Consider the following 27,000-nt stretch of genomic DNA (forward strand, 5'->3'; position numbering starts at 1 on the left):
GTAGAGACACATTCCTACCTACTAATGAACACCAACCTTTTTTCAGAAGATGAAGGTGTGTGTTCTTCTGTTTGGAACTACCTTGAATCACCTAATCCATGGAGTGTAATGAAACAATAATCGTGTGATCTCTGAGGAAATTAGGGGTTCTCAAGTAGCACATGGTGGCACATGAATTTCACAAACCCAAGCTGTTTAATGAATTAGACATGGCTAGGACAAGTAATCTGGTTTGTGGTACTCATGATGTAAGTTGTCCTCATCTCATCCCCAGAAAGCTGCTGGTGTTAGAGCCTTGATGAGGATGATGAAAGACTGTGAAATGGTGGTCTGGCTACTGCTTGACATTCTGCAGTGAATAATTACCTGTGGTGATTTAATATCCTGCTTCTGGGGTTGAAGTGGAAAGCACAGATATCCTTAAAAAGAACCGCTACGGTGCTTTTGTGAGACGCTGAATAAAAAGGAGCATCCACGAAGTGTGAATTTATTGTTTTTGAGAGGTGTCCTAGATTTCAGCCTTTTGTAATATTCATTTTGAAAAAGAATATACAATGAGGGAATGGGTTTTTTGAAAGATGACATCTTTATTTTTCCAGTTTCTGGCTTAAACACAGAGTATTATTATAATAGCACTCCCACTGACATGACTTAAATCCACTGTATATAAAAAAAAAAAAAAAAAAAAAAAGGACAGCAAAAGATGATATTGTGAAGTGATGTGGGTCGTGGTTTTGTTGTTTTCATCTCTATTGCTGAGGAAAATCTGATGTGACTCAGTCAGGGGGCACATTTGCAGAAGAGGTAATGTATGAAAGTGACATATATTCACATCATGTTATTTCTTTGTAATGAATTAGCTACAAGTAATACATTTTAGTTCAATAGAATAAAATAGAATTAGCTTCTCATTGCAAAATACCATAGTACAGTGCAACAAATTTTTGGTTTTATGTTCTCTAATATGCTCAAGTAAAATACACACAGCAATTATAAGACAGTCAAGAATAAAAAGTAAAGTAAAAAAAAAAAAAAAAAAGACACACACAAAAGTGAGTCCAGTATTTAAAATGTGCAAGGCGTACAAGTGACAGTAGGAACTATAATGTCAAATCTTTTTAATGACAATAACAATGGATGTTTTTTTATTTTAATTTGGAAATGCTGCATGTCATTGTTTTAAAATGGCCTGTGTGATCCTGTTTCCATCTGTTCAAAGCTATTTAGATTGCTGCAAAGCCTCAGTCTTAAAACATACACTGTAGATCTCCAGCTGGATGGGGGGTATGCTAACATGCTGCTTATAGCATCTAGAATACTGATGAGATACTGAAAGTGCTTGTTAAAATTTCGTCTCTGAGGTGTTAGCACATGAATTGTAATTAGAAGCTTGCAGTATCTTATGTGAGTTGGGATGAAGATTGAATTTGTGGATTTATTTTAATGAGTCATCAGTCATAACACAATGAGTATAAACAGTGTCGACAGTATCAGAGTCATCAGTCTATGTCTGAAGTATTGTAGAGAAAAAATAAACAGTCAGCAGTATACAGTATATGTAAGTTTAAAAAATGCTTAAATAAATGTTTTTACTCTTATTAATTCAAGTTATCCTCCAAAAATGAGGGAAAAAAAAGAAAAATAATCATTTCTGTATGCAAATGTTTGTATTTATGATGGCATTGCTCCATAATTTCTCCCCAAAACCTAAAATATATCACATTTTAATCACTTTTTATATCATTTTGTACAATTACAAAGGACAATCCTTTGTTAGTCCAACACCAAGTAAATGTATAATGTTACAGCAGCAAAGAGCAGAGACAGTATTAATAGTAAAAAACACAAAACAAGGAGAAAAAACACAGAGCAGAACAGCAGGAAATAGTTTATAGATTAAAATGTGAGTAGCATAAAGTAAAAAACTATTTCACACCATTTTAATGTTGTTATTGTACACAGGAATACTAGTAAACAAAGTGAAATATGATAGAATTCATACACTGTTGCCCATAAAGTTGGAATAAAATGTTTTATTTATGTCTTAATGAAATTATTCTGATGATGTGATTTATTTTTGATAGATAAAGTGTAACTGGGACTCAGTATGTTGTCATTGCACTGTGTGTAAATAGGAATAAAAAAAAAAAGCAAAGCGTCTGAAAACAAAATTATTCCAACTTTATGGGCCACAGTGTTTTTATAGTAGCACAGATTTGGACAATGATATCACAGATACCTGTCTCATATTGGAATCATAAAAGGCAATGCAGTCACACCTACCTTATTTGTGACTTAACCCATAAAGACCCAAACAGCCATGACGACCACAAGCATCTACTGATGTAAAATGTTTAATAACTTCTGATCCACTAATCCTATCAATACATATAAATAATTGGTGTGAAATGCAGTTTGTCATCTTTTCATGGTCATCAGATATGACCCATTTGGACGTTTGGACATTTGGACGCACAGGCTCCATCGTTACGGTGGAAACATTGCCATCTTCTACATCATCGATTCTCCAGTAAAACCCATGGAGTTGGATCAGTAACAGTTGATGGAGACACTTGGTTTATGTTCAGTTAATTATATATTTTGCTGAAAAAGTCATTTTTTCTTCAGTTTTTGTTGTTTCTGATATAATACCCTGCAACTGTAATCTGAACTTTTATGAACATCTACATGATCAGTAAATTAAATACAGGAAAATACCTGATTTTCACTGAAAAATACAAAATACAGATGATTATGTCATAATAAATTGTGATAAATCACTTATGAAATGTTAATATTATTGATGATTTGACAGCAAGTGATAAATACCTTCTAAAAATCTTTGGAGCGGCAGCAAAAAAATAAATCACTCGAAAATGGCTTCAACTTGATCCACTAGTGCTGGAAAACTGGTTGAAAATTGTTGATGAAATTCACAAAATGGAGAGATTAACATTTATGCTGAGGCTGCAAGATGAACTTTACATAATAAGATGGGGCAAATGGATTAGTTTCATTAAATACAATTAATGTATGGTTTGTCTCATAGTCCTGTGAAATACTATATAAACTGCAGCTCTAAAAATTAAACTAATTAGATAACTTGATGGTTATTTCATAACTGTAACCTAAACTATCATTGCTATTAGATTGTGACTATTATCTGTTGCCAATTGTTGTTTGCTCTGTTCTGTATGATGAAATGATAAATAACTAATACAAACTAAGTGTCAAAAAAAAAAAAAAGTTAAATATAGAGAAAAAAATATTTTGGACACAAAAGTAACACTGGGTCTTTATGGGTTAATGTTGTCGTTCACTTGTATAAATGTAATTGTCTGGTCCCTAAAGATGTCATCCATTATCTTCAGTCGCTTGAGGGACCAGTTTAAGGCCATTATGGCTTTTCTATAATCAATAAGCAAATCCATAACCAGTGCTATTTTCATTAAGTTAAGAGTATACTGTCCTTTAACAGCCTTTGTTAGCACAAACCAGGTTGTTAAGTATGTGCATTGTGCTTCTCTTTCCCAGTGGATTAGTTCATCTTTCTTTTCTTTCCATTTACTGTGAGGCATTTCACACCTCAGTCAGTAATCCATTATAATTACACTACCTCTCATTTCACTCTTTCAGCTCTGGTTCCTGCATGAAAAAACTGAGGATCCAGTGGAGGTGTAGCCGGATAATAAAAGACAGAACTAATAGAGGTTCTGCCCTGTGCTGTGTGGCAGCGAAGCCTCTAACTCTGCTCAGCCACTAGAGGAAGTATACTATATGCTGTATGCATTTCAAGTTATGTTCTCTGTGCCTCTGCAAATTGGACATTGATTAAGAGGAAGAGAAAGATGTGTGGCTAATGTAAAAGGGCACACAGAGTTCCTCCTTGGCAAAACGAAATTAATCTCCTTTAACCACTCAAACTGAGTGCCGTTCCCAGGAGAGCTCTTGTGGAATTAGCATCTGGCTATATGAAAAATGCTAGTCACTGCCAACGTTCATGATGCTCATCTCTCATGGGCTGCCAGGTAACATCTGAGCATCCCTCCTCAATTATAAAACCACAAGGAAGTGAGTTGTTTAGAAGAGAGCCTATTATAAATTGTACATATAGAATATTCCTCCCAGTTTAATTTAATTCCAGTTGTCTGAATTGTATGTGACCATGTAAATATTGTAGCTGAAATTCTCCTGAGTATATAGCCTTCAGCTTTGATTTCAACCTTCTACTGCCTCCTAGTGGTACTTTAATGTACTGTTTGTTGATCCCTTGTGTTTTCCTGCTGAAAGAGGCTTACAGTACCTGACATGGACATGAATGCATCTGCCTTACATGGTTTTTCACTTCTTGGCAGGAGTCCGTAATGTTCATTTACAGGGGAAAACAGATTTACCCTCACATGCCACCGCTCTGTATTTACTGTGATGTATTCATGATATTGTGTATTATGATGAATTTAGCTGTGTGGAATGTAGAAGAACAGATGAGCATAGTACAGATCCAAGTGAAATAAAGTAGAATGAATGCTGGTACGTGGCATTATTTAAAGATACTCAAAATGTTCATATCTGCAGATTAATGTGGGTGTTGGATCTCTGCACTGTTCGTATCTTGTCAAGACCAGTGCTCTGTGCACTAGCAGGGTGTGTACATGTGGGCGCTCAGTGCAGGGAAGCATCATATAATCTAATCCTGGCTGGGTCGACTGTCAGTATTATCCCCAGACTGCTGATTGATAAAAGGTCCCAGTAGTCTGCTGTGCCAGAACATGTGACAGAGAGACTCTGGCCTGACATGCAAAGCCTCAATGAAGGAAGAGTGGGCACACACACTGAAAAAAAAAAAAAGAAAAAAAAAACCTTCTGAATGAGCATCTGGCTGGCTGACACATGTGCGTGATAGTTGTGTATGCAAGAGGCTTTGGCATGTGTGGAGAAGAGATTTTCTGTTACATGGACACGTGTTCATGGGGCTGGATATTCATTGAGAGTTTTTTAACAGATTTGCACCCATGGATGCACACTGTATTCACAACTGTACAAAGACGTTGTATTATGGAGGTCAGACACACATGTAAAGGTGTAAACAGATATTATTATCCACTCGTACATGTGAATGGATGGGCAAAGTAACAGCAATGTTCAGTAAATCTTCACTTTAATAAAACATTATGCAATCTTTAGCAGACTGTCACTACATTCAGAACTGAGCAGAATATGGAACAGTATTTTGCAATAATTTGAGAAAGTGCTCCATTTTGTTTGTTACACTGGAGGAACTGGGACTATTGTAAGTTGTAGGATGTTATTTTAAGCGTCTTTGTACACAGCACAAGCAGAACTCAAGTTGTATTGTGTATGCTTAACATAATATCCCCCCCTCCTTCCTCACACACCCACCCTCACTGACACAGGACTGATCCAACGCGCAATATAGCTGTGCAATATTCAGTACAGAATTTTTTAAAATATATATCAGAGAACCATAGTCTTTTATACTCTTACATAGTTCTTTTTTATATATGCATTTTCTATTTTCTATCTTCTATAATTTTTATATGCATATTTTTTTCTATCTTGTATATATTATCCTGTATGTATAGTGCCTGTTTGTATTTATTGCTGCTGCCTGCTGAGCCAGTTGCATCCAAATTTAGTTTTTGATGTAAAATCTAGAATGACATATAAAGTCTGTCTAAGTCTAAGCATGCAGATTGGTTTGATACAAGCCTTAGCCTTCACTACATAACAAGTAAAACAGTGATGTAACCAGTGGGGTAGTCCAGGGTATACGGCGTACACATACTTATTTTTCAGTCAGCATCACTTATACCCACTTCTAAATCCCCTGATGTGCACCATTCAGTTGTATCAGCAAGCGAAATTGCCCATGTTTTCTCCTTAGGATGATGAAGCCATGACCTGCCCTACTCTGCCTCTAATTGGCTAGTACTCGGCACCTTCACTAATTAGATTGGTTAACTTTAGGCATGAGGAGTGATGAGCCAATCAGAGGCAAAGTAGGGCGGGCCATGCTGAGGAAAATATTACAAACTAGCGCTGGCCATCTCTGGAACCTGATTGGACACCTCAGGTGCCAGTACCACCCCAGTTGATTGACAGGTCACTGCACGTTCCTTGGAAAGATGTGCAATTGTTGGAAATGTGAAGGAGAAAGGCAGAATAAACGCCTTTCAAATGAGTGACACTTATCGAGAGAGCCTGCTTTCATGGAATACATAATTCTGTGGTAAGTTTTAAGGTGATTTCCAAATGAGTCACTGTTTTAAACTACTGGCCATATGACTAAATATTTAGAGGAGAGATTATGTCACTAATAGTTAAACTGTGTGAGTAGGCTAAGGTTATGAAAAGCTAACGTTATGAAAGGCTAACGTTAGCCTACGTTTGCCTCATACTGAATACATTTACATTCATGCAGCTGCTTGTGTGACCAGTAACACCTACAAACTGCTCTTGGTCAAGTCATGATAATTTTATAAAAGTGAACAAATACTACTGATGGATTTTTGGGTAAACTAAATAGAGTAGTCGTACATGTCACTGTTTCAAAAACAGGGCGTTTTTCTGGACTATAAAAAAAGAAAAAAAAAAAAAAAAGGGGGGGGGGGGGGGGGGGGGCAAAAATTGAGAGTATACCCACATCTCCAGGTACCACTACACCACTGGATGTAACAATATTGAAAACATACAGTAAATTTAGGGCAATGGGCCTATAGTGAAGCCCAGGGGTCATTGAGCTGATATGTGAATAATTACATAAACACTGATAATTACTTAATGCTATGTGCTTTATCTTGAATTTTGTCCAGAAAAGATGAAATATTAGATTTCACTACTCAGTATGGTCTTCAGTGAATGCCTTAATTTCAAAAACATGGGAATTGATATGTAATTCATGTCTGTATGTACTCAGGGAGCTGAGATATGAAGAGAATAGTTTTTCCCCAATTTTGCGTCAGCCATTTTGAAAAAGTTGCTGATATGTGAGTCCATCCCAGGATATCAAGCATTAACATTGTGATTTCTAATCGTTATGATCCACCAAACAAAATGATACCACACATGAAGGGTTCTGGAGGGGTGCACAGTAACCCCTCCAGGCCCATGGAGTATAAGATTAAACTTTCTAAGCTGAAGAATCCACCACCGCACACAACAGCTCAGTGATTACACTTAGTTACAATGAGTATAGGTAGTAAGCAGCAGACAGCGAATCTTAAACTACTACTAAACTGCTAAACTAGTGCATTAGTCACTCACACTGACATTTAACAGCATCGCTACTTTGCCATAAGCCCTTGTAGTAAAATAGCACTAAAATATATCTGCACCATAGCAGCTTTATGATTAGTTATCAATGTAAAGTTACAGTTTTATTTCCTATTTTCATCTTTGTTTACTTGTTTCCACTCTCATATGATGCTATGGAAAATAAAATATCAAGGAAAAATTCAATCTTCATCCTTTTTTGCCAGTTTATATCTCAACAGTGAGTGTTTGCATGCATTCACAGTGAAACCTAAATTCACCTTGTATCGTGGAATTATCTTTAATTCAACTTGTTACTTGTAATAACAATCTTAATCGATATTAATGTATGGAAAATATGTTACTCTGTTGGGAATTAATTACTAAATGCATTTCTAGCTGCGTATTCTGTAACCTGTAGTAAAATATTATTTTAAAAAAAGGCCTTTACCCTCCTAACACCGATAACACATACTAGGTCAGTGTTTTCCAACCTTGGGTCTAAACTATTACATGATCCAAAACAAATTAATTTTAGCAAAAAATGTCTCTGTTTTGGATGTCTGGGGTCGGCAGAAATTTGTGATGTTAAAATGGGGTCATGAGTTCAAAAAGTTGGGAACCTCTGTACTCGGTACTTATTTCATTCCTCTCATTTTATCTGTCTTACACATCTCACTGATAATTTTGATGAAGTAGCAGGCAGACGGTAATATTTCAATATATAAGTGTTACTGACTGACTTGTCTCTTCATATCTTTTATATGATATACATTTGAGAGCAGAACAACCTCTCAGCCTGCTAAATGTGATTAATAGCTGCCATTTTCAATCATTTTTAATTATCTTTATACATTTCCTTTCACGCTGTGTCAATCTCAAGAGAATGTCATAGTTTTATTCTGTATAAATATACACATCTGCTTGATCCAGTATCATTAAATCATTTCAAGTATTTGCTATAGTGTGCGGCTGAATACTACTTTCATCACTTTTTGCTGTTAATGTCCTAGTTTCACCTCACAATAATCTAGTGCTGACAACACTTTTTCTTCTAGTTTAATAACATAAAAACTGCACTTACTGTTTATTAAAGTCTGGTCTCTTAATCTTGCAGAAGTTTCTCCTTGTCTGACAAACCAGAGCTTAGTTTTCTGTACTAAAAGCAATCTGAGCTGACCCATGTCCTGATCTTTTACAATTGCTGTTCAGTATGTTGGAGTTGTTTGGCATATTCCAGTGGAAACAGGACACTATTAAGTCAGGATTATTATTTTTGGTCTGCGTTATTTTTCATTTTATTTTCATCTCTGCTAAATCCCTCGCAGGATTCAGACTTTCAGAAAATGTGTTGTGTGTTGGAGGGTGAAAAGGCCTTACGTGGTCAAATGGAAAAGCACTCAGAGGGGCATGGGAAAGGTAAATCTGTTTGGGTTGTCAGGATTAAAGCCACTGTGACAAAAAAAAAAAAAAAAAACACATATATTAGAGCAGACATTTTGCTCACAGACACATTCTGTGGCAGGACTGATATGATCGTCGTGTGATTTGACTCTTCTATCTGCAACAGTGACTGTTGATTGAACCATATTCGGATTATGTTTTGAAGAGGACAGCTTTTTAATTCAACACTTGGCTAATCCTTGATGCTTTGTTATTAAGGAGGATTTTCATGCACAAAAAGAAACTTTCTCACTTTCCATAGGAATCATCTATTTTTTTTTCTTCTTAGATCACAGTATTTTAACTCCTTTCTTTGCCAAAAGCAGATTTCAGCTGTAAACAATGATTCCTCCTAAGCTGCTCGTGTACCGGCGCACGCACAGTGATATTCATTTGGATGTTCTCCGAGAGACGTGGAGGAGAAAGAAGTCTTGTGGTGATCTTTTTCAGAATGGGTACAGGGTAAGACAGGGCCATCACGGACATGATGGAAAGGAAAGGCAGACGGGATTTTACCACTCAGTTTGGTCCTGTGTACACTTCCTGTGTAACTGGGGTAAGGGAACTAGTTACAAAGGTTAACGAAATCTAGGTGTGGAATAAGATTTTAATTCACAAACAACAACTACACTGAATTATGTGTTTACTACAATAAAATAAAATGATAAAGAGAATGTCTTTAGGTTTCATCTCTGTCATTTTATTCACACATTTGCCTAAACATGGACACTCATGTCCATATCCATTCATTTGAATATATTTTTGGTTGTGTTTTTATTACATTAGATGAACCCTGCTTTAAACAATATTTGATATTGCTAAAAAAGGCTAAACTTATCACTGCAACTTATAAAAACCTAGTAGTAGCAGGCTATAAAAAGTAATGACAACTAAAATGAAACTGAAAGCAAAAAGTAAAAAAGAAATATAAATATGTATAAATATGCACACAGCGGTTTTGTCCATCATCACTCTACAACCACTTTATTTTTGTCTGTACTGTTGTTGGAACTTCATGCTTGGATCGTTTTAGAAGGAGTTACTTTTGGTCACACATGCACTCAACACATAAAAGTACAGACATGAGTGCACACATGCTCTGTTGGATCAGTTGTGTTATGTAAAAAGACAATGAGGCAGGTGTTGCGTTGTTTTATAATCCCTGTGTCGAGCAGCTTCTAGATTTTCAGACAGGCTGGTGTAAAGTAGGACACAAAGTGTTTCACTTAACTTAAGTGATGCTGAAATTTTTTCTTGGCCAATAATATGTGTTCAATATATCTGTAGTGTATTTGTACATTATCTACATCCACCTGTGTCTGTCAGCAGCTGCACATACAGTTGCAGAAAAAATTAGTAGACCACCCTTGTTTTTTTTCCAGTTTCTTGTTCATTTTAATGCCTGGTACAACTAAAGGTACATTTGTTTGGACAAATATAATGATAACAACAAAAATAGTTCGATTTGAGTTTAAGTACAGTAAATACTAGATACTTAAAGACTTCAACTTGAGTAGCATTTCAACTGATGACTTAAGCGTCTACTAAAGTAATGTTTTGGTAGGGTACCTGTACTTCTACTCAAGTGTGACTTTCCAGTACTTTATACAACACTGCTCTGTTGACTACTGAGAACATATTGGAGTTACAGATGAGACATTACTAATAAAAGTGGGAATAAGTTCCAATGTTTTGTCAGCATCTATCTTATTATTAACCTCACTGTTATTCTCTGTTTTTTTTCTCTTTCTCCCTCACAGGTTTAAGGTTCCTGAGAGCGTTAAGATTGATACAGTTCTCGGAAATCTTGCAGTTTTTGAATATCTTGAAAACAAGGTGAGGAAAAAAATACTGATATCTATTTTGTTAATTATCAATAGAGAATGCAAAGTATTACTACAACTATCACAGCTACAGTATATTGACAAAAGTATTGGGACATCCTGAATTCAGGTGTTTAGTTGCTAACTGGAAGCTGGGTTACAAAATGATAATGATAAATGTCATATTATAATTTTATACAGTAATAAGGATAGTCATAATAAACATTTTTATTTAATGTTAGGACTGATTTTGTTTACATTGCTATTTATGATTACAACACACTTCAGAATTAGTTTTTACTTGTTTTTACTCATTTTACAATAAATGCACCTACCTATTTGTTATGTTCAAACCCTGAAAGACATAAATAGCCACGAGTGACCAAAAGCATCTACTGATTGAAAATGCTAAATAACTTTGAAACCACTAACTTTATCAATACAGTTAAATAGTTCAAGCAAAATGCAGTTCCTCAGCTTTACAAATGCCATCGGATGTGTTTTTATTGGATGTTCAGAGTCTGTTTGAAAACATGGAAACAACATTATCTTGATTCATCAGGAAGATCCATGTAGTTTGATAAATAACAGTAGTTGTAGACACTTGTTTTATCTTCAACTAATGATATATTTTGCTGATGAAGTCTCTTTTTTCTCAGTTTTGTCTGTTTTTACATAATAACCTTTGAATTTTTTCTGAGCTTTAGTAAATTAAATATAGGGAAATACCAGATTTTTACTGTAAAATGCAAAACCCAGAGAATAATATTACATAAATGGTCATAAATATGTCATTTAATGTTAAATGCAGAGAAAATTTTCATGTAGAACTTGCCACATAAATGGTTCTAGGTCTGCAAGGGTTAAATAATCCTTTTCAGTCATAAATACATGTCTGGCTTCTTCAGATCTCACTCAAAAATCAGCCTTTAAACAGAAAAATCCATTTGAATTCAACATGAATGGGAAGTCCTATAAGCTGATATGGTCTGATGTGTCCAGATATTTGTGTCCAAATAGCGTGCGTCACTTCTCAGTTTAGTCAGGTCGGGAGCTTAATACTCATTTTTGTCTGAATTTCAACATTTTTATGCTGTCTTTTTTTTTCCTCCCCAGCAATTCCATCAAGCTGGTGAACCTGTGTTCCATCTTCATAAGCACATGGCTTACAGCTGCTGGATTCATCCACTTGGTGAGTGGGCAGATGCGATGCCAGTGTTAGTTAATGAGCCAGCACTGAAGGGAGCTCACTGCTGGTGATAAACCTGAGAAACACGCTGGTTTTCAGTGTCTTATAGCACGTTGTTAAGGTGTTCTACTGATACTTTTTTTTTAGGGGATTTTAGGAGATCATCTGTATGGTACAAATGTAGTAAATAAATCTTTATTAGGCAGAAAGGTATGTTCTTGCAGCTTGAAAGGTTTTAATTTCTCCCCAATTCTCAACTTTTCAGCAGAAGATAGTTAAACTTTAGTGCTGCTAAAGTGATTTACATTAATACTGCAGTACTGCTCTGTGAATTGTGGACTCTTGTGAGCTCTAAAGTATGACTTTTCAAGTTTTATACCTGGGAAAGTCTTTCTGTATAACAAAATAAGGATTACATTGAGTGATATAAACACAGTTAGGAGCAGTGCTGGCTATGTGCAACTGGATAATCCCTGTTCTGAGTCTCAATGGAGGCCTTTGTTATTTATTGTTAATTGTTCATTCGCATGTATACAAGACAATAAAACGTAATAATAATAACAATAAAAGACATGCCGGGGAAGCCAAAAACCAAAGTGGTTTATCGTGGGCCTCCCCAAAAACTTAAAATAAAGAAAGTATTTGCAATGTCTAATAATGATATACAATCATAAGCAAACAAAATGAACTAAATGAAGGAAATAAGTCAAAAACAAGTATAACAAAGAAACTATATAAATCGTGAGCAGTGCACGTGGAAATAAATAAACAATAATATATTATTGTTCCACTAATAATATGTTAATTTTTAATATCTGCTGCTAAATAAGATAAAAACAGACAAAATAATAAACAAATGTATGAACCAAGTGTGTTAGCACTTAAAGGAATATTCAACTGTTTTCCCACTAGATGGCACCCTTAGATCAGTGTATAAAAGATATAAAGCCTGACTGAAAAAAATATGAATGCATCAGCACCTGCGGTCAGATTTCATGAAACATACTTTAATTGTTTCTTAACGGTAACAATTATAGGTCACATGTGATTATTCTCCCACCCTTCTTGTTTTTCTAGGTGGAAAACTCAGGGGATCCTTGGGAAAATTTCCAAAATTCCCAGTCACTTTCCTATTGGGAATGTGTCTACTTACTGATGGTGACGATGTCCACAGTGGGCTATGGGGATGTCTATGCAAAAACCACCTTGGGGCGCCTGTTTATGGTCTTCTTCATCCTGGGTGGTTTGGTAAAATCTGGCTTTTCTTTCTCCCTCCTCACCCCTCCTAAATCCTGCCTGTCCCCATCAGTAGATTCATTAAACTGCTATGAAAAATAATCATTGAATACTTAAATACAGACGTGTATTTTTGTATATTATGTTTTATGTTAAAGCTGTTTTTTGAGATGTTAGAATTATGTTGCCTATACCTGGTTCTTCTTTGTCATTTAACTTTATTGTAGTTGCATCCTTCTGATTAGCCTACTGTATCTTGTCTGCTGTAGTTACTATGTGCTCCTCTGTCCCCCTACCCTTATGTGTCACCCCTGTATTTGTTTCATTAGAGTATAAGGTATTGTCTGATAATGTTGTTACTGTTCTCTTAAAAGCAGTTGCGGTTTCAGGACACCCCTCCTCCCGTGTCTCCTCCCACAATTCCAACAAACACAGGGGCAGGGAGATGAGGCTTAGGCCAGCCTGACTGTTACCATAGCAACAGCAGCCTCCCACTCATCCCTCCACTTTGTTTTGATCTAGAGTCCTTTTGGGCTGCCACTAGCACAGTAACCTACACAAAAGCACACACAGGTACACGCGCTGGTGATGCTACCTCCTCCATCCTTCTCACATCAAACCAAACTCTAGTTACTGTATTCTGGGTTCAGACAGCTATCACTATGCAGACCCTCTCCTTGATGACCTGCAGCTGTGTGGATGTGTACCGCGTTGTGGCCATGGTGATAGATGGTGTGTTTTCTCTCCGTGTTGAGAGCTCTGGAAGTCTTTAGGCTAGTACCTCGGGCTGCTTCCTATCAGCGGCAGTGGCTGAATAATGATTCCAGGCTGGAGATACTTTAAAGCCAGGGATCATATCAAAGTCACGTCATTTAACATTATTGCTAGAAATGCACTTTCCAAACATGATTTAAGTATATAGTCACAGGGTTAAAGATATATCTTGGTTTATTGTTGTAAATGTTAGGCCTGGAATGAAACCAGAACCCAATAGAAGTGCCAGTTATTGTTATATCATTTATTTAACTGGGAAAACTCCCCTTTTTTACGAGTGATTCTTCCAGAAAAGGAGCATAGACGTAGTTACAGCAGTAATAAATAAGGACAGAACAAACACCGTTCTTAAATAATAAATGAATTAATACTATATCTGCTTTTGTAAAGATCAAAGCTAATGAACGATTTAAAAAATGATTCTAGTGCAATTTTAGAAGCAACATTTTCCTTGAAAGTAACAAATTCTGTTTCAATGCCCTCTTCTAGCAACAACTTGAAGCTACAACAGCTAAAAACTTTGACACTAGGGATCAATATTTGTAGAATATTTATAGAGTACAGACTATATTGGTTTTGTTTTTTTACACATGTATGCACAACAATAAAAAGAAAGCAGCCTAAGGAGACAAAAATAAATGTCAAACGATGTAGATGTTTGCAGACATACATGGAGAACCTTAGCAGCAGAAAACAGAATAGTGAAGGTCAGGAGTGCTCCTATTTCCCTTCCTTAGCTACAAATAGGTCATTAGAAATATGTTAGGATAACAGGCTGTGTATCCTTGCAAAATGCATCCAGCTCATTTTCAAGCCCAACAAATGAGTCTTAATGTGTTTTGCAGCTGTGGACCATCAGGTGGGCCTATTCAAATCAACCTGCCAGATTATCTGTGTTTGTTGGACAAAACATGGCACATAGGTTTTTATTCTTCCCTCACTTCTTTAAGTCCAGAAAGGTTTGTGGTGCGATCACAGATTGGAGAAATGAAAAATAAATCTGCTCCTAAACCTTCACATTTAAAAAAACAAAAACGGGCTATTTTTTTCTAAACAGCAAAATTCACTTTTTTAAAATTCATTTATAAACAGATCTCTCTTTGCTCTATTTTTTTCCAAAGGCTAGCTCGGTCTCTGACTCGGAGAGAAAATTTGTTAAACTTCATTTACATATAAAAGTAATATTTTTCTCCCCTCAGAAATCTGGATTCATGCACCAGTTTCTCCACCACCCACTCTGCGGCGTAGTAGTCTCTTTTTTAGTCTCTTCTTCTGTCTTCTATCTTCTCCTTAGGCCATGTTTGCCAGCTACGTCCCTGAAATCATAGAGTTAATAGGAAACCGCAAGAAATATGGTGGTTCCTATAGTGCGGTTAATGGGAGAAAGTAAGTATTCCAGATGGTTCTGCTGTTTTTCTGTGTGCGGTAGAACCCTCTCTGCATGCCTTTTTCTTTTTTCTGTTCCATGCATGTAGGCCATGTTTGCTCGCTACGTGCCAGAAATTGCTGCTCTCATCCTTAATCGGAAGAAATACGGAGGGAGTTATAACTCAACACGAGGCAGAAAGTAAGTTGAAATCCAGACAAGGTGTGGTTGTGTGACTCAAGTGCACCCCCTTGAAGTCTGTAGTTACTGGGGGTTAGTTACAGTGACTTTGTAGATCAGTAAAGTTACACAATTACGTCAAGTCACACTGCGTGACTGGAGACCTTGGCCATTAGGACACACATGTCCATTTCCCCTTTACTCTCTCTCTTTCACTTTCTCTCTCTTTCCATCTGTCCTCGTCTTCTCTCTCTTATCGGCCTTCTTCAGTATCGCTTTCTCTCTGTCCTTCACTCAGAGCTTTTCCTGAAGCCATTTGTGTGCCGTTCATTTTCTTTCTTTGTCCTCCCTAAAACATCCTTTGTTGCGCTTTAATTTAAAAGGAAAATAGAGCTTTCATGACTATGACAGTATAGACTTGCAATACATCAAACTGTGGTGCTTCTGTACGGTGAATCTGTACACTATATGTCCCATTAAATGTGTGTTAATCTTTAAAAATCCACTTCTTTGCCTTCAGGGATGAATTAGAATCATTATCCATCAAACTGATAGAAACTAGTCATGAAACCCCTACTATCCGCTTTTAAAGGATCTTAACAAGAAAATAGAAAGATTTAAACATCTGCAAGTGCATTATTATTGGTGGTCTTTTCAAGTATCATCAATTTCAATGACCATTGCAGGATACAGTTTGTTTTCTTGTTTCTTTTTGCTTGAATTCGTTTTGCATGCTTTAATGGATTTCTTTTTTTTCTGGCATGTTTTCTATGATCTGCAGTCTTGTGGCTTTTTCATTGATCGCAAACTCTATGAAAAAGTCATCTCCCCGTTATATGTCACTGCTCGTCCATCGCATCATCAATGCTTGACATGACTCTGGCCCTGATCTTCAGTCAGCTCCCACACCCTTGAATGCTGGATGCCTCGCTCCCCATTGGAGGCTCTCAATTGCTTTTGGCTTGCTACTGCTTGCTTGGGTCTTGGTGCTCGCTTGGTTTTCTCGTGTTTGTGTGGTGGTACAGTTTGTCTCCAGAGGCTCCTGTTTTATTTATTTTATATGTACAGTATATGTATGATTGACCTCTCGCAGAAGAGGTTTTAGTGCTCTGTGAAGTATGTGTGACACTGTGGTCATGTCAATGTTTGTACAAGACAACCACAGTACTTAATGTATAGCTGTTTTCCTCCCCTCATGGCTCAAACCTAACTTAGAGTCAGCACACAGATAAGGGAGGGTACACTTCTTCTTCTTTTTTTTTTTTTTCTTCTCATTTTTCTCAGCATCTATTACTATTCTGTCTTCTGTTTCTCACTGTTTCTCCACTCTCACTCCCATAATTTTCAGTCACTCCTGCGTTTAACGGGGCAGTTTCAGGGAATCAGCGGTAGAAAGAGGCATTAGAAGAAGGCCTTTGTTTGATAATGTTTGCCTGTCATTGAGATAAGATTGATGAAATGTTATGTTTGGCCAGTGACCCCAGCCCAGACTCACAGATGGGTGTTGAGAGAAGCCCTTGTCAAAACTGTGTATAGTTTCTCCCACACACTTTATTTTCTCCTTCCACACCCCCTTCCACTTTTCGATTCTGGCTAGACATACAGCACACACATATGGTAACAATCAGAAGATACCCACTAAATACACAGATTTCCAATGGAACCAGGCTCTTTGCATAATCACTCAGATGTGTATGTGTTTGGTGTTTACATGTATAGGATATGACACATACGCAAAGCTGGTTTGTCATGTGGTTTTATGATTGCCATCAGGGGTTTAGCGCAGTAGTCTCATTTTGAAGTTGTCAGCGTAAAAAAAAAGTCTATATCATGGAAATGAGATTAGGAGATTATAAGTATTCAACTGATTACAGAGCACACAAACAATGAGGTCATGAGGCATTGTTAACTTTTTTATATGTAACTCCTATTTCATCTCTTTGCGTCAGTGCTGTCATTTGAAACAGGCCTTGAAAGTTACTTGGAAGTGAGAGGTACTCTACTGAGTTTCTTTTTCATGGTAGTGTTGCTTATAGAGCTGTGTGCAGCGTAGCATACACCCAAGAGTGTAATGACAGCACTCACCCTGCGTACGCTGATATAATAATGACAAGTGTTGCGTTCTCCTGGCGCTCACTGTACTCTGGGCTCTGTGGTTTCCATTATGGTTCTATGGTTTCCATTAGCCCCAACTTAAACAGAGATCCTGGCACGGAAAAGGGCTTCAACCCTGGCTGAACTCTGACATACACCTTTGAAAAGTCTTGCAAGTAACTACAAGTGTGCAGACCCACAGACTCCCGCACTTTTTGTTATCAACACACTTCCATAGTAGTGACTCTTACAGTTATTTTCCAAGGAGTCGGCATACTTATGCACTGGAAATTCATGGGGTACGTTTTATTTAGTAGCACATACATACAGTAATTTGTCAGGAGAATACAAGATCCCTGGAAAGTTACACAAAGCTAACTTACAGTAGTTGTATCAGTCTGTCTTTTATCAATGACCCTTGAAGTTTTATTGCTGATGTAAGGATTAGAGCAGTATCAAGTGAGTGATCTCTGTTGCTGATGTTTGAGCTCTTTGTTTGTTCATTGTATGTGTTTTCAGTGCATCCCCAGTGGCTTCCTAGGATGTTCCCTGACTGCATGTTTTGTATGCATGCTGTGTATACCTTTGCATTTTAATGTGATTATGTGCCACACTTTTTTTAGTTTCTGGGTTGATGTGTATGGTTTTCTGGTAGCAAATCTTTGCCCTTGGAGTGCTCTTTTGTTTTTATTTGATTTTTGAGTTACGTCTGAGCTGAAAATACTATCGCCAGAGGGGAGATTTTTTGGTTATGAAGCAAATATAAATGAATTATTTACAGTATACTTTTCTTATATCCTGCTTTACTAGCTATGATTTCAGTGCTCAGTGTGATACCACTGTTGGCACACAGAAAAAGGAAAGAAAAAAAAAAAGCTTTAGGGCAGGGCCAACTATAATGGTTTCCATTAAATGATGAATAGTGTTACTACATTTGTTCCATTCTGAATACAGAGACTTTAATTAGTGGCTTTCTGGTCAGAGCCAGAAGGTGTCAAAGAAGAAAAATTGTATACCTACTCAGATCATAACACCAAATGTGTATTTGATTCAGTGTGTATATACTGTACATTCAAGCAGGGGCTTTGGCACGTTTATGTCTAAGATGCAAACTAGTGGTGAACCCTCACAAACAAATATAACTGGGCATTAATGCTTGTATTCCCTTTACCCTTGGAGAAGGGCATCTGGATACTGGGAATAGGAAAACATGACTGATGTTTTTCATCTCTTAAAATGAGAGACATCTTGTGCCAAATACTGCTGGCTGCCCACAGACATCTCAGCTCATCAGCTTGTAAGACCACACAGCCGTTTGCTCGACTCTGGCCAACCATGCAATCACAGGCTGCTCATTAGATTCTCTTAAAGGACAGAGGCGACATCTGTGAGGATCATTATGTCCTGCAACATCTAGGAACTACCATACCCTAGATATGTCTGTTGCATCACTTTGCCAAGTCCACTTCACTTATCCCTACCCGGTCCATCTGGTTCAGGATAGGGAGCTCAGTGATCTGGGCTATGGTTCTCATCTAACATCAGTAAAGATTTCTGTTTCCCTTAAAACTGCCAGACTGAGTCAGATTCGGCTAATGTTCTATACAATTTTAGATGTCAGCTGTTAAAGGTTAATGTGTTAGCCAGACATTACTTCTTCTGTATAAGACCATGATAATGGATTGAAGAGAACCTGTCATAACAAATCTAGTATTATGATACATACACACATTTGACTACAGTGTGTTTTATTTTAGGAAAGGGTAACCCAATACTCATAGTCTTAAGTGCAAAGCTGTCCAGTAACCAGACACTCAAAACTAAAGTGGTTCAATTGTCTCTTGGCACATCCTGCTAAGTAGTGGATAAGGCCATTGTCATTACACAGATTGTCTTACAGGTCTCCATAGGGTAATTAGGGTTTCTGCTGAGTGTCCACTCTAATCTATGTCAATATAAGGGCGGCTTCTCCTGAGCATGTTTGGATTTCTCATTTAGAAGGTTGGCAATAAGACTTTGTGACATTTAACTTTAACTCCGGAAGGGTAGCTCAGCTTACAGCAGTTCAAATGAAGCATGTAAAGTGTCCTAAATCTACTAGATCAGAGTGACTAAATCACCTATCATAACCACATCACAGCTGATTACAGATACTTGCAGTACAGTATTGTTCCTATTACTTTAGGCTTTGCACACCAAAAAAACTCTTAACAGTAAATCTATATGTTACGTTACACATATTCTCCATTAGTTAGTTGCTTATTAACTTATATATTTGCAGTATATTTGCTCTTTAGTCATTATGAAGCATTATTCTTTGTCCTATGTTACTATGCTCTACAATTACTAAACCATTAGGTAACGGCTTCCCCTTCAGTAACCTTCTCATTACTCATTATTGATGGTAAGTAAAGATGTTGTTGCACATAAATTAGGATTTTAGTATACTTTGGTCTGTACGGGCCTTGGTAGCATCACAAGAACAGTCATTTTCCCCAGTGTGTAAGATTAAGGTGGATCTAATTCTAGACAAGAAATATAATATTCATAATTATCTCCTCATGAGTGTATAAACCATGGACTGTATTATATTACAGTATCTGCAGAGGGACTGGTCCGCCATGACTCCACAGTAGATTAGATAAGCTTTCTCTTCTTCCAGTTTTATAGCATCAGGCATTACCATCCCTTATGGTTTAGGGTTGAGCAGAAAAGCCTAGAACAGATAAAACAAATGTATGCTCTAACAAGGGACTGACATTTTTTAGAGGGGTCAACATAAGGAATGTAGAATAGGGTAATCAGTTGGTTGCATTCTGTAACATCATCACTAAACTAAATTCAGTGTTGTCTATAAAGTTGGAATAACATATTTTCACCTGTTCTGATGAAATGATTGATGCAATGTGATTTATTCTGTCACTGGGATTCAGTATGAAGTTATTGCACCTGGTCAGAGGTGATTACTGATGTGTATAAATAGGAATAAACAGAGGAATGTGTCTGTAAAATGAATTTATTCCAACTTTATGGGTAACAGGGAACTATACAATGACGTTTTAATAGGAGCCAACTAAATATTTTTTATTCTTATGTACCAAAACATAACTGCAAGTGTTTATAGTGTCCAAGAATCTTTAAATTAACTTCTATTCTTGAATAAGGTTTTGCTTACAACTTATTACCACTTATTACCACATAGCTTCCATATTCTAAAGTTGCCTCCTCTTCACACTTAGTAAATCCATTATAGCACAGAACTACTGCAATTAACAGATGCATAATGATGAGCAATAATAAGGAGGTTATTGCAGGTGAGGGGTTGGTTTAAGGCCTAGTAGTTGTAAAACATGGTCCTACAGGATAAGGCATTAATAAGTGCTTGACAGTTGATAAGCAACTAATTATTGACGAGTACATAATATGTATTAAATTCTGGGACGCTGACGTTTTTACAGAAGCACCACAAGTTTCTTTAAGTTTTAAATAAAACAATCAAACATTAGAAATGACTCAAGTCACAGTGTTAATAACACCATGAAGCTGACCCTGGTCCTACAGTGCAATAAGAGGACAAACAGGGACACAACCTCCAGTCAAATATCATTCCAATCTAACCTCTTAACTTCCTTTAGTGCTATAATCAGGCCCGTGCACTGTCTGACTGATCACTGCACTGTAATGCACTACTGTGTCTTGCCAGAGACCCATCAAATACGCTGAGGCCCTGTTTAGAATTTGTGTCAGCCACAGGCCTCCAAATCACTTTGAAAGTTTTTAGTAATGTTCTGTATAAAGGCATGAGCAGATTGATGTACATGTCTTTGTCAACATCCATTCAGCTCACAAAGGAGCGGTTTGGCCAAAGGGACAGTTTTTATATTGAGAACGGATGACAGTCCAACCACTGTGGGCTGTGTGATTATATCTTAGATTTTCTAAAGTGGTTCAGAGTTGAGTGTTTGATTGCACTTGTCGTGCAGAATTTAACCACTTTCATTACACGGGGAAAATATTCACTTTTATGGCAAAAATGATATAATTCAGTTACTTGTTTGCTTTGAAAAGACATTTCTTGACATGTATAAAGTTTTTTTTCATTCTATATTTGAGTTAGATTTTAGAGTGCTTTGGTTTGACTGATTATCTTTGGGAGACATGCCAGTGTCTGCAATGATTTATGTTGCCCACTCAAGATGATTTCTTCCCCCCTTCCAGGCATATTGTGGTCTGTGGTCATATTACCCTCGAAAGTGTCTCCAACTTCCTCAAAGACTTCCTACACAAGGACAGGGATGATGTCAATGTAGAAATTGTTTTTCTCCATAAGTAAGTTAAAGTTCTGTTCCTCGCCACGTGTAGGTTAGCGGAACAGAATATTTTCAACAATGTAGAGTCGACCTGAGATATCAGTGCACGTGCTAACCCCTGTCTGCTTTCCTTTGTGTGCTAGTATTTCCCCTAATCTTGAGCTGGAAGCCTTGTTCAAACGCCATTTTACACAAGTGGAGTTCTACCAGGGATCTGTTCTCAACCCTCACGATCTGGCCCGAGTGAAGGTACAGTCTGAGACAGAAACTCCAGTGAATGTGAGGAATTTATGTGTAGGTTTAACCCATAAAGATCAAAACAACCACCACAACCTAAACCATCTACTGATCTATAATGTTTAATACCTGTTGATCCATTAATCCTGTCAATACATGGAAATAACTGGTGTAAAATGCAGTTTGTCATCTTTTCATGGTCATCAGGTATGACCCATTTGGATGTTCAGAAGCTCCGTAGTTACCGTGGAAACAGTGTCATCTTCTACAACATTGATTCACCAATAAAACCCATGGAGTTGGATCAATGTCAGTGGATGGAGACACTATTTTACTGGAAAAAGTCTCTTTGTCTTCAGTTTTCTCTTTTTTTTTATATGATAACCCTCATTTTTAATCTAAGCTTTTATGAACATTTACATGACCAGTAAATTAAATACTGGAAAATACCAGATTTTCACTGAAAAAACACAAAATACACAGGATAATGTCATAATACATGGTGATAAATCACTTAAGACAAGTTAAATATAGAGAAAAAATATTATGGAGCTACCACAAAAGTAGTACTGGGTCTTTATGGGTAAAATGAACGGACTGATAAGAAGGGCAAAATATCTGAAGTAAATTAAGATTTGCAGAAGCTGTGATAATCCTCAGAGCGCTGAAGAAAGTTTTTGTCTGTAAGCTTTTTGTAATTCACTTTTAAGCATAAATAACTTATCAAAATGGCATGCTGTAAGTATGTTAATGCTCCATGTTTAACACCACACCCTTTGGGTCCTGCACACAGATCGAGTCAGCAGATGCCTGTTTAATCTTAGCCAACAAATACTGTGCAGATCCTGATGCTGAAGATGCCTCTAACATCATGAGGTATGGTTCCTCTCCACAGTATTTAAAATCAGAACGGTGACTTCTGTACTCACATGTTTATTTATTTATTTTTTAATTCTAGGGTTATTTCGATAAAAAACTATCATCCCAAGATCAGAATAATCACACAGATGCTACAATATCACAATAAGGTAAGACACTTTAACTGCTCACACTCTGAACTATAGTTTTATTGTGTAGACATTTGTTTTACTTGGCCTTGAGTCCTCTGGTGCAGTTTTTTTTTCTTACAGTTTTGTCAACAAACCACATGTGGCTCCTTTCAGTTAGATTTTTTCTACTTCAGAGAAACATCTTGGCGACATTACAATGATATTGAAAACACTACAGTAGTTCTCTTAGGGGAAGTCTCAGACTGACTACTGGTATGCAGTGCAAATACAAGCACTAAAGGGCCATAAGGAAAATATGATCTGCTATATGGTGCATTATGTGTGTATTAGTGTGTAATAAAATAATCATGCACCACCATGTATTGAAATAAATAAGACTCACTGCCCTTATTAACATTAGTATGGTAAGATAAGATGAGATAAGGGGGGGAATTCAAATGTACAACAGCACAAGAAAAGAGGCATCAGATACAATAGAAAGATGAAGAGAAGATACAAATGTTTTAAAATAAATACAAAATAATAGTTGAAAATGACATTGCATTATGGTTTCAATCATTTAACTCTTTGAGATTTGGCATTTTCATACATTTTAAATCAATTCCTTAATGTGAAATCATTTGTCGATGGACTGAATGGAAACTTTATGAATGAAAGTGTTTAACTAAATGTAGTTATAGCCACACTTACAGATATTTTGGTTTGGTTTTGGTGCCGTGTGGAAAACACCTATAACACCTCTAATCCAGGGGTCACCAACCCTGGGCCTGGAGATCTACTATCATGTATGTTTTAGATGTATCCCTCTTCCAACACACCTGATACAAATGATAAGTTTATCATCAAGCTCTGCAGAAGCCTGATAACGACTGTCAGGTGTGTTGGAAGAGGGAAACATCTAAAACATGCAGGATAGCAGATCTCAAGGACCAGTTGGTGATCCCCTCTCTAATCCATTAAAGCAGGGGTCTCAAACATGTGGCCCAGGGGCCAAATGCGGCCCGTGGGATGAATTTGCAAGGTGCAAAAATTCCGCAGTCAAGGCTGTGGAACTCATTTTAGTTCAGGTTCCACATACAGACCAATATGATCTACAGTAAAATAATAACAGCAGAATAACCTACAAAAAATAATGACTCCATATTTTATTCTCGGTTTGATGTGAAAAAATAATATTACATTACGCCTATAAATAATGACAACTTCAAATTTTTGTCTTTGTTTTAGTGCAAAAAATAACATTAAATTATGAAAATGTTTACACGTACAAACTATCCTGTAACAATAAAATGTGAATAACCTGAAAAACGTTTAACAACCTGAAATGTCTAAAGAAAATTAAGCACAATTATTAACTATTTTCTGCCTGTTACTAAGTGTTTAGTGTCTTTGTAGATCTGATCCATAATGCACATGTAGAAATGATAAGTTGATGCTTAATATTGTAAAAATTGCACTTATTTTTCTCAAGAAATTTCTTTTTTTTTTTTTTTTTTTACGTTATTCACATCTTTTTTGTTTGGATAGTTTTTAAAAGGAAGTATGTCCCTAATTTAATGGGGGTTTTTTGCACTAAAACAAAGACAAAAATTTGGAGTTGTCGGTATTTATAGGTTATTATGCTATTATTTTACTGGTCCGGCCCACTGGAGATCAAATCGAGCTGGATGTGGCCCCTGAAAGAAAATGAGTTTGAGACCCCTGCATTAAAGTGTTTGAGCTGAGACAGTGAAACAACATGCACCATGTAGATTCAGTCGTCATTTTGTTCATTATTTCTGTGTACAAACTCATACGCAGGGGCTGTTTTTGCAAATATGAATCCCGTATTCAAAAGTGTAAAAAGCCAGGTGAAATAAACCAGATCACTGAAATTGTGGGTGAAGCATATAAGAACAAAGGAGAAAAAGTGATATCCAAACTGTATCAGGGATTGGTGTCTTTAAAGAAAAACTTTGACTCTGTAAATTAGTGATAAATGGAGAATGGAACCGTTGGTAGAATTAAGTGATGATACATGGTATGAAATATGTGAAACTCAAGTGACTACATCTAATTCCAGAAATGGGAAAATATTTTGTTGGAAAAATATAATGACATTTTTTTATAACACCAAAGATCAAAAAGGCTTCACCATCATTACCTCAGCTCTGTTGGAGGTTGTGCAGGGAGCAGAATGTTGGTCATGTGTATGTTTTTTGGCAGTGTACAAAATTATCCCAATATTGGAATAATATCAGTGAAGAATGTGGAAAGGTATTGGGATACGAACTACCAAGGACATGTTCTGTGCTATATTTGGGTCATTTAACAGGACAAGACATACCAAGTAAGGATACATATTTGATTTAAATCCTCTTGGAAGCGTCTAAAAAAGCCATCACATGAAAATGGTGAAAATACACAGTGGTGCAGTGGTTAGCACTCGTGCCTCACAGCAAGAAGATCCTGGGTTCGATTCCAACACCAGTTGACGGGGGATGGGACCTTTCTGTGTGGAGTTTGCATGTTCTCCCCGTGTCTGCGTGGGTTCTCTCTGGGTACTCCGGCTTCCTCCCACCATCCAAAGACATGCACTAATAGGTTAATTGGTTAATCTAAATTGCCCATAGGTGTGAATGTGAGAGTGATTGTTTGTCTCTATATGTCAGCCCTGCGATGAACTGGCGACTTGTCCAGGGTGTACCCTGCCTTCGCCCCTATGTAGCTGGGATAGGCTCCAAGCGACCCCCGTGACCCTAGTGAGGATAAAGCGGGTTCAGAAAATGAATGAATGAATGAAAATGGTGTAATGAGGAACCCCCCTACCCTAAATAATTGGAGAAATTCACACCATGGAGAGACTTACTGTTATCATAAGATTACATCAAGCAACACGTGAAGATTGATGGAAAAAATGGACAGTTTACAGGAAGACAACTGACACTATGTTCTAAACGTTTGTGTTATAAAGTATCAAAAATTAAACAATAACTTATAAGTTAAAAAAAGTGTAAAAAGCACAAAACTCCTGCCTTCTACACAGTTGATTACAGGCACAAATACGCCTCATAATAATTCACTGAATGGGAATGTGTGCAGTATTCTGTGTCTTGTGACCCTTTCTGTCTGTGTCGTGTCATGAAGGCCCATCTGCTAAACATTCCAAGCTGGAACTGGAAGGAGGGCGACGATGCTATCTGCCTGGCAGAGCTGAAAGCTGGATTCATTGCCCAGAGCTGTCTGGCCCAGGGCCTGTCCACCATGCTCGCCAACCTCTTCTCCATGCGCTCCTTCATTGAGGTAATACTGAGGGCAACATAAACCCTGCCTCACCCGCTCCCTTTGAACACACTGAGGGAGCTCTGATTAATGAATTCCCACATTTAATTTTGTTAATGAGATGATTTATTCAGTGTATGTGAGGTTTATATATAATAAGTGAATACAGTAGGTGGATACAGTAGATTCACGGCGTACAGATGGAGCAGATCTATCAAAGGCGGTACATTCACTGAGAAATTATGACATCTTTGTCCAGAGAAAGACTTCCAAACGCAGTGTTTTCAGTCATGCTGGCACATCATATTTTATTGTGACATTTCATATGGAATCTGTTCAGTGTTTTGCGGCTTAAAATTGAAGAGGTGCTTGCTTCCATCAAAGAACTGTTCTCATGTCATAAAGATGATGGATCGGCTTATAATGACCAGGCTGATGTTGTGTGGTGGAACATCTGCAGACCACATTGTACTGCTGCTGGAATAAAACCAGCGTTGCTTTTTTTTCCTCGTCCTTTTTTATTTTCGTATGTGACATTTCGGCGTTTGTTTTCTGTCAGATCGAGGAGGACACATGGCAGAAGTATTACCTGGAAGGAGTGGCTAATGAGATGTACACGGAGTATTTGTCCAGTGCCTTTGTGGGCCTCTCCTTCCCCACTGTCTGTGAGTAAGTATCACTCTCTCTCCACTCAACAAGCCCCACAACAATGGTAGGTTCTCAGCTCTCAGCTCTTGAGAAATGAAGAGTGTGAATTTTGAAGGTGTCACCGATAATACATACTTCTCTCTAACGGCTGTATATG

The 27,000-nt window shown here is 37.2% G+C and overlaps 1 protein-coding gene across 32 annotated transcripts in view; it reads left to right on the forward strand.

Annotated features, from left to right (window-relative positions):
- Positions 1 to 27,000, forward strand: part of kcnma1a (potassium large conductance calcium-activated channel, subfamily M, alpha member 1a) — a 202,592-nt gene that overhangs the window by 131,202 nt on the left and 44,390 nt on the right. For 26 of the 32 annotated variants that reach the window (XM_030155838.1, XM_030155841.1, XM_030155834.1 and 23 more), the window contains exons 6-15: positions 10,476 to 10,551; positions 11,655 to 11,730; positions 12,805 to 12,975; positions 15,032 to 15,123; positions 21,596 to 21,706; positions 21,831 to 21,936; positions 22,718 to 22,800; positions 22,883 to 22,952; positions 26,061 to 26,216; positions 26,755 to 26,864. In XM_030155838.1, the coding sequence (XP_030011698.1) occupies positions 10,476 to 10,551; positions 11,655 to 11,730; positions 12,805 to 12,975; positions 15,032 to 15,123; positions 21,596 to 21,706; positions 21,831 to 21,936; positions 22,718 to 22,800; positions 22,883 to 22,952; positions 26,061 to 26,216; positions 26,755 to 26,864 (1,051 nt within the window). Of the gene's footprint in view, positions 1 to 8,788; positions 9,272 to 10,475; positions 10,552 to 11,654; positions 11,731 to 12,804; positions 12,976 to 15,031; positions 15,124 to 15,212; positions 15,305 to 21,595; positions 21,707 to 21,830; positions 21,937 to 22,717; positions 22,801 to 22,882; positions 22,953 to 26,060; positions 26,217 to 26,754; positions 26,865 to 27,000 lie in introns of those variants that run through there. The other 6 variants (XM_030155837.1, XM_030155835.1, XM_030155858.1 and 3 more) reach the window with 2 other exon arrangements.

The sequence above is a fragment of the Sphaeramia orbicularis genome, chromosome 15 (assembly GCF_902148855.1).
Source record: "Sphaeramia orbicularis chromosome 15, fSphaOr1.1, whole genome shotgun sequence".
NCBI classification, from domain to species: domain Eukaryota; kingdom Metazoa; phylum Chordata; class Actinopteri; order Kurtiformes; family Apogonidae; genus Sphaeramia; species Sphaeramia orbicularis.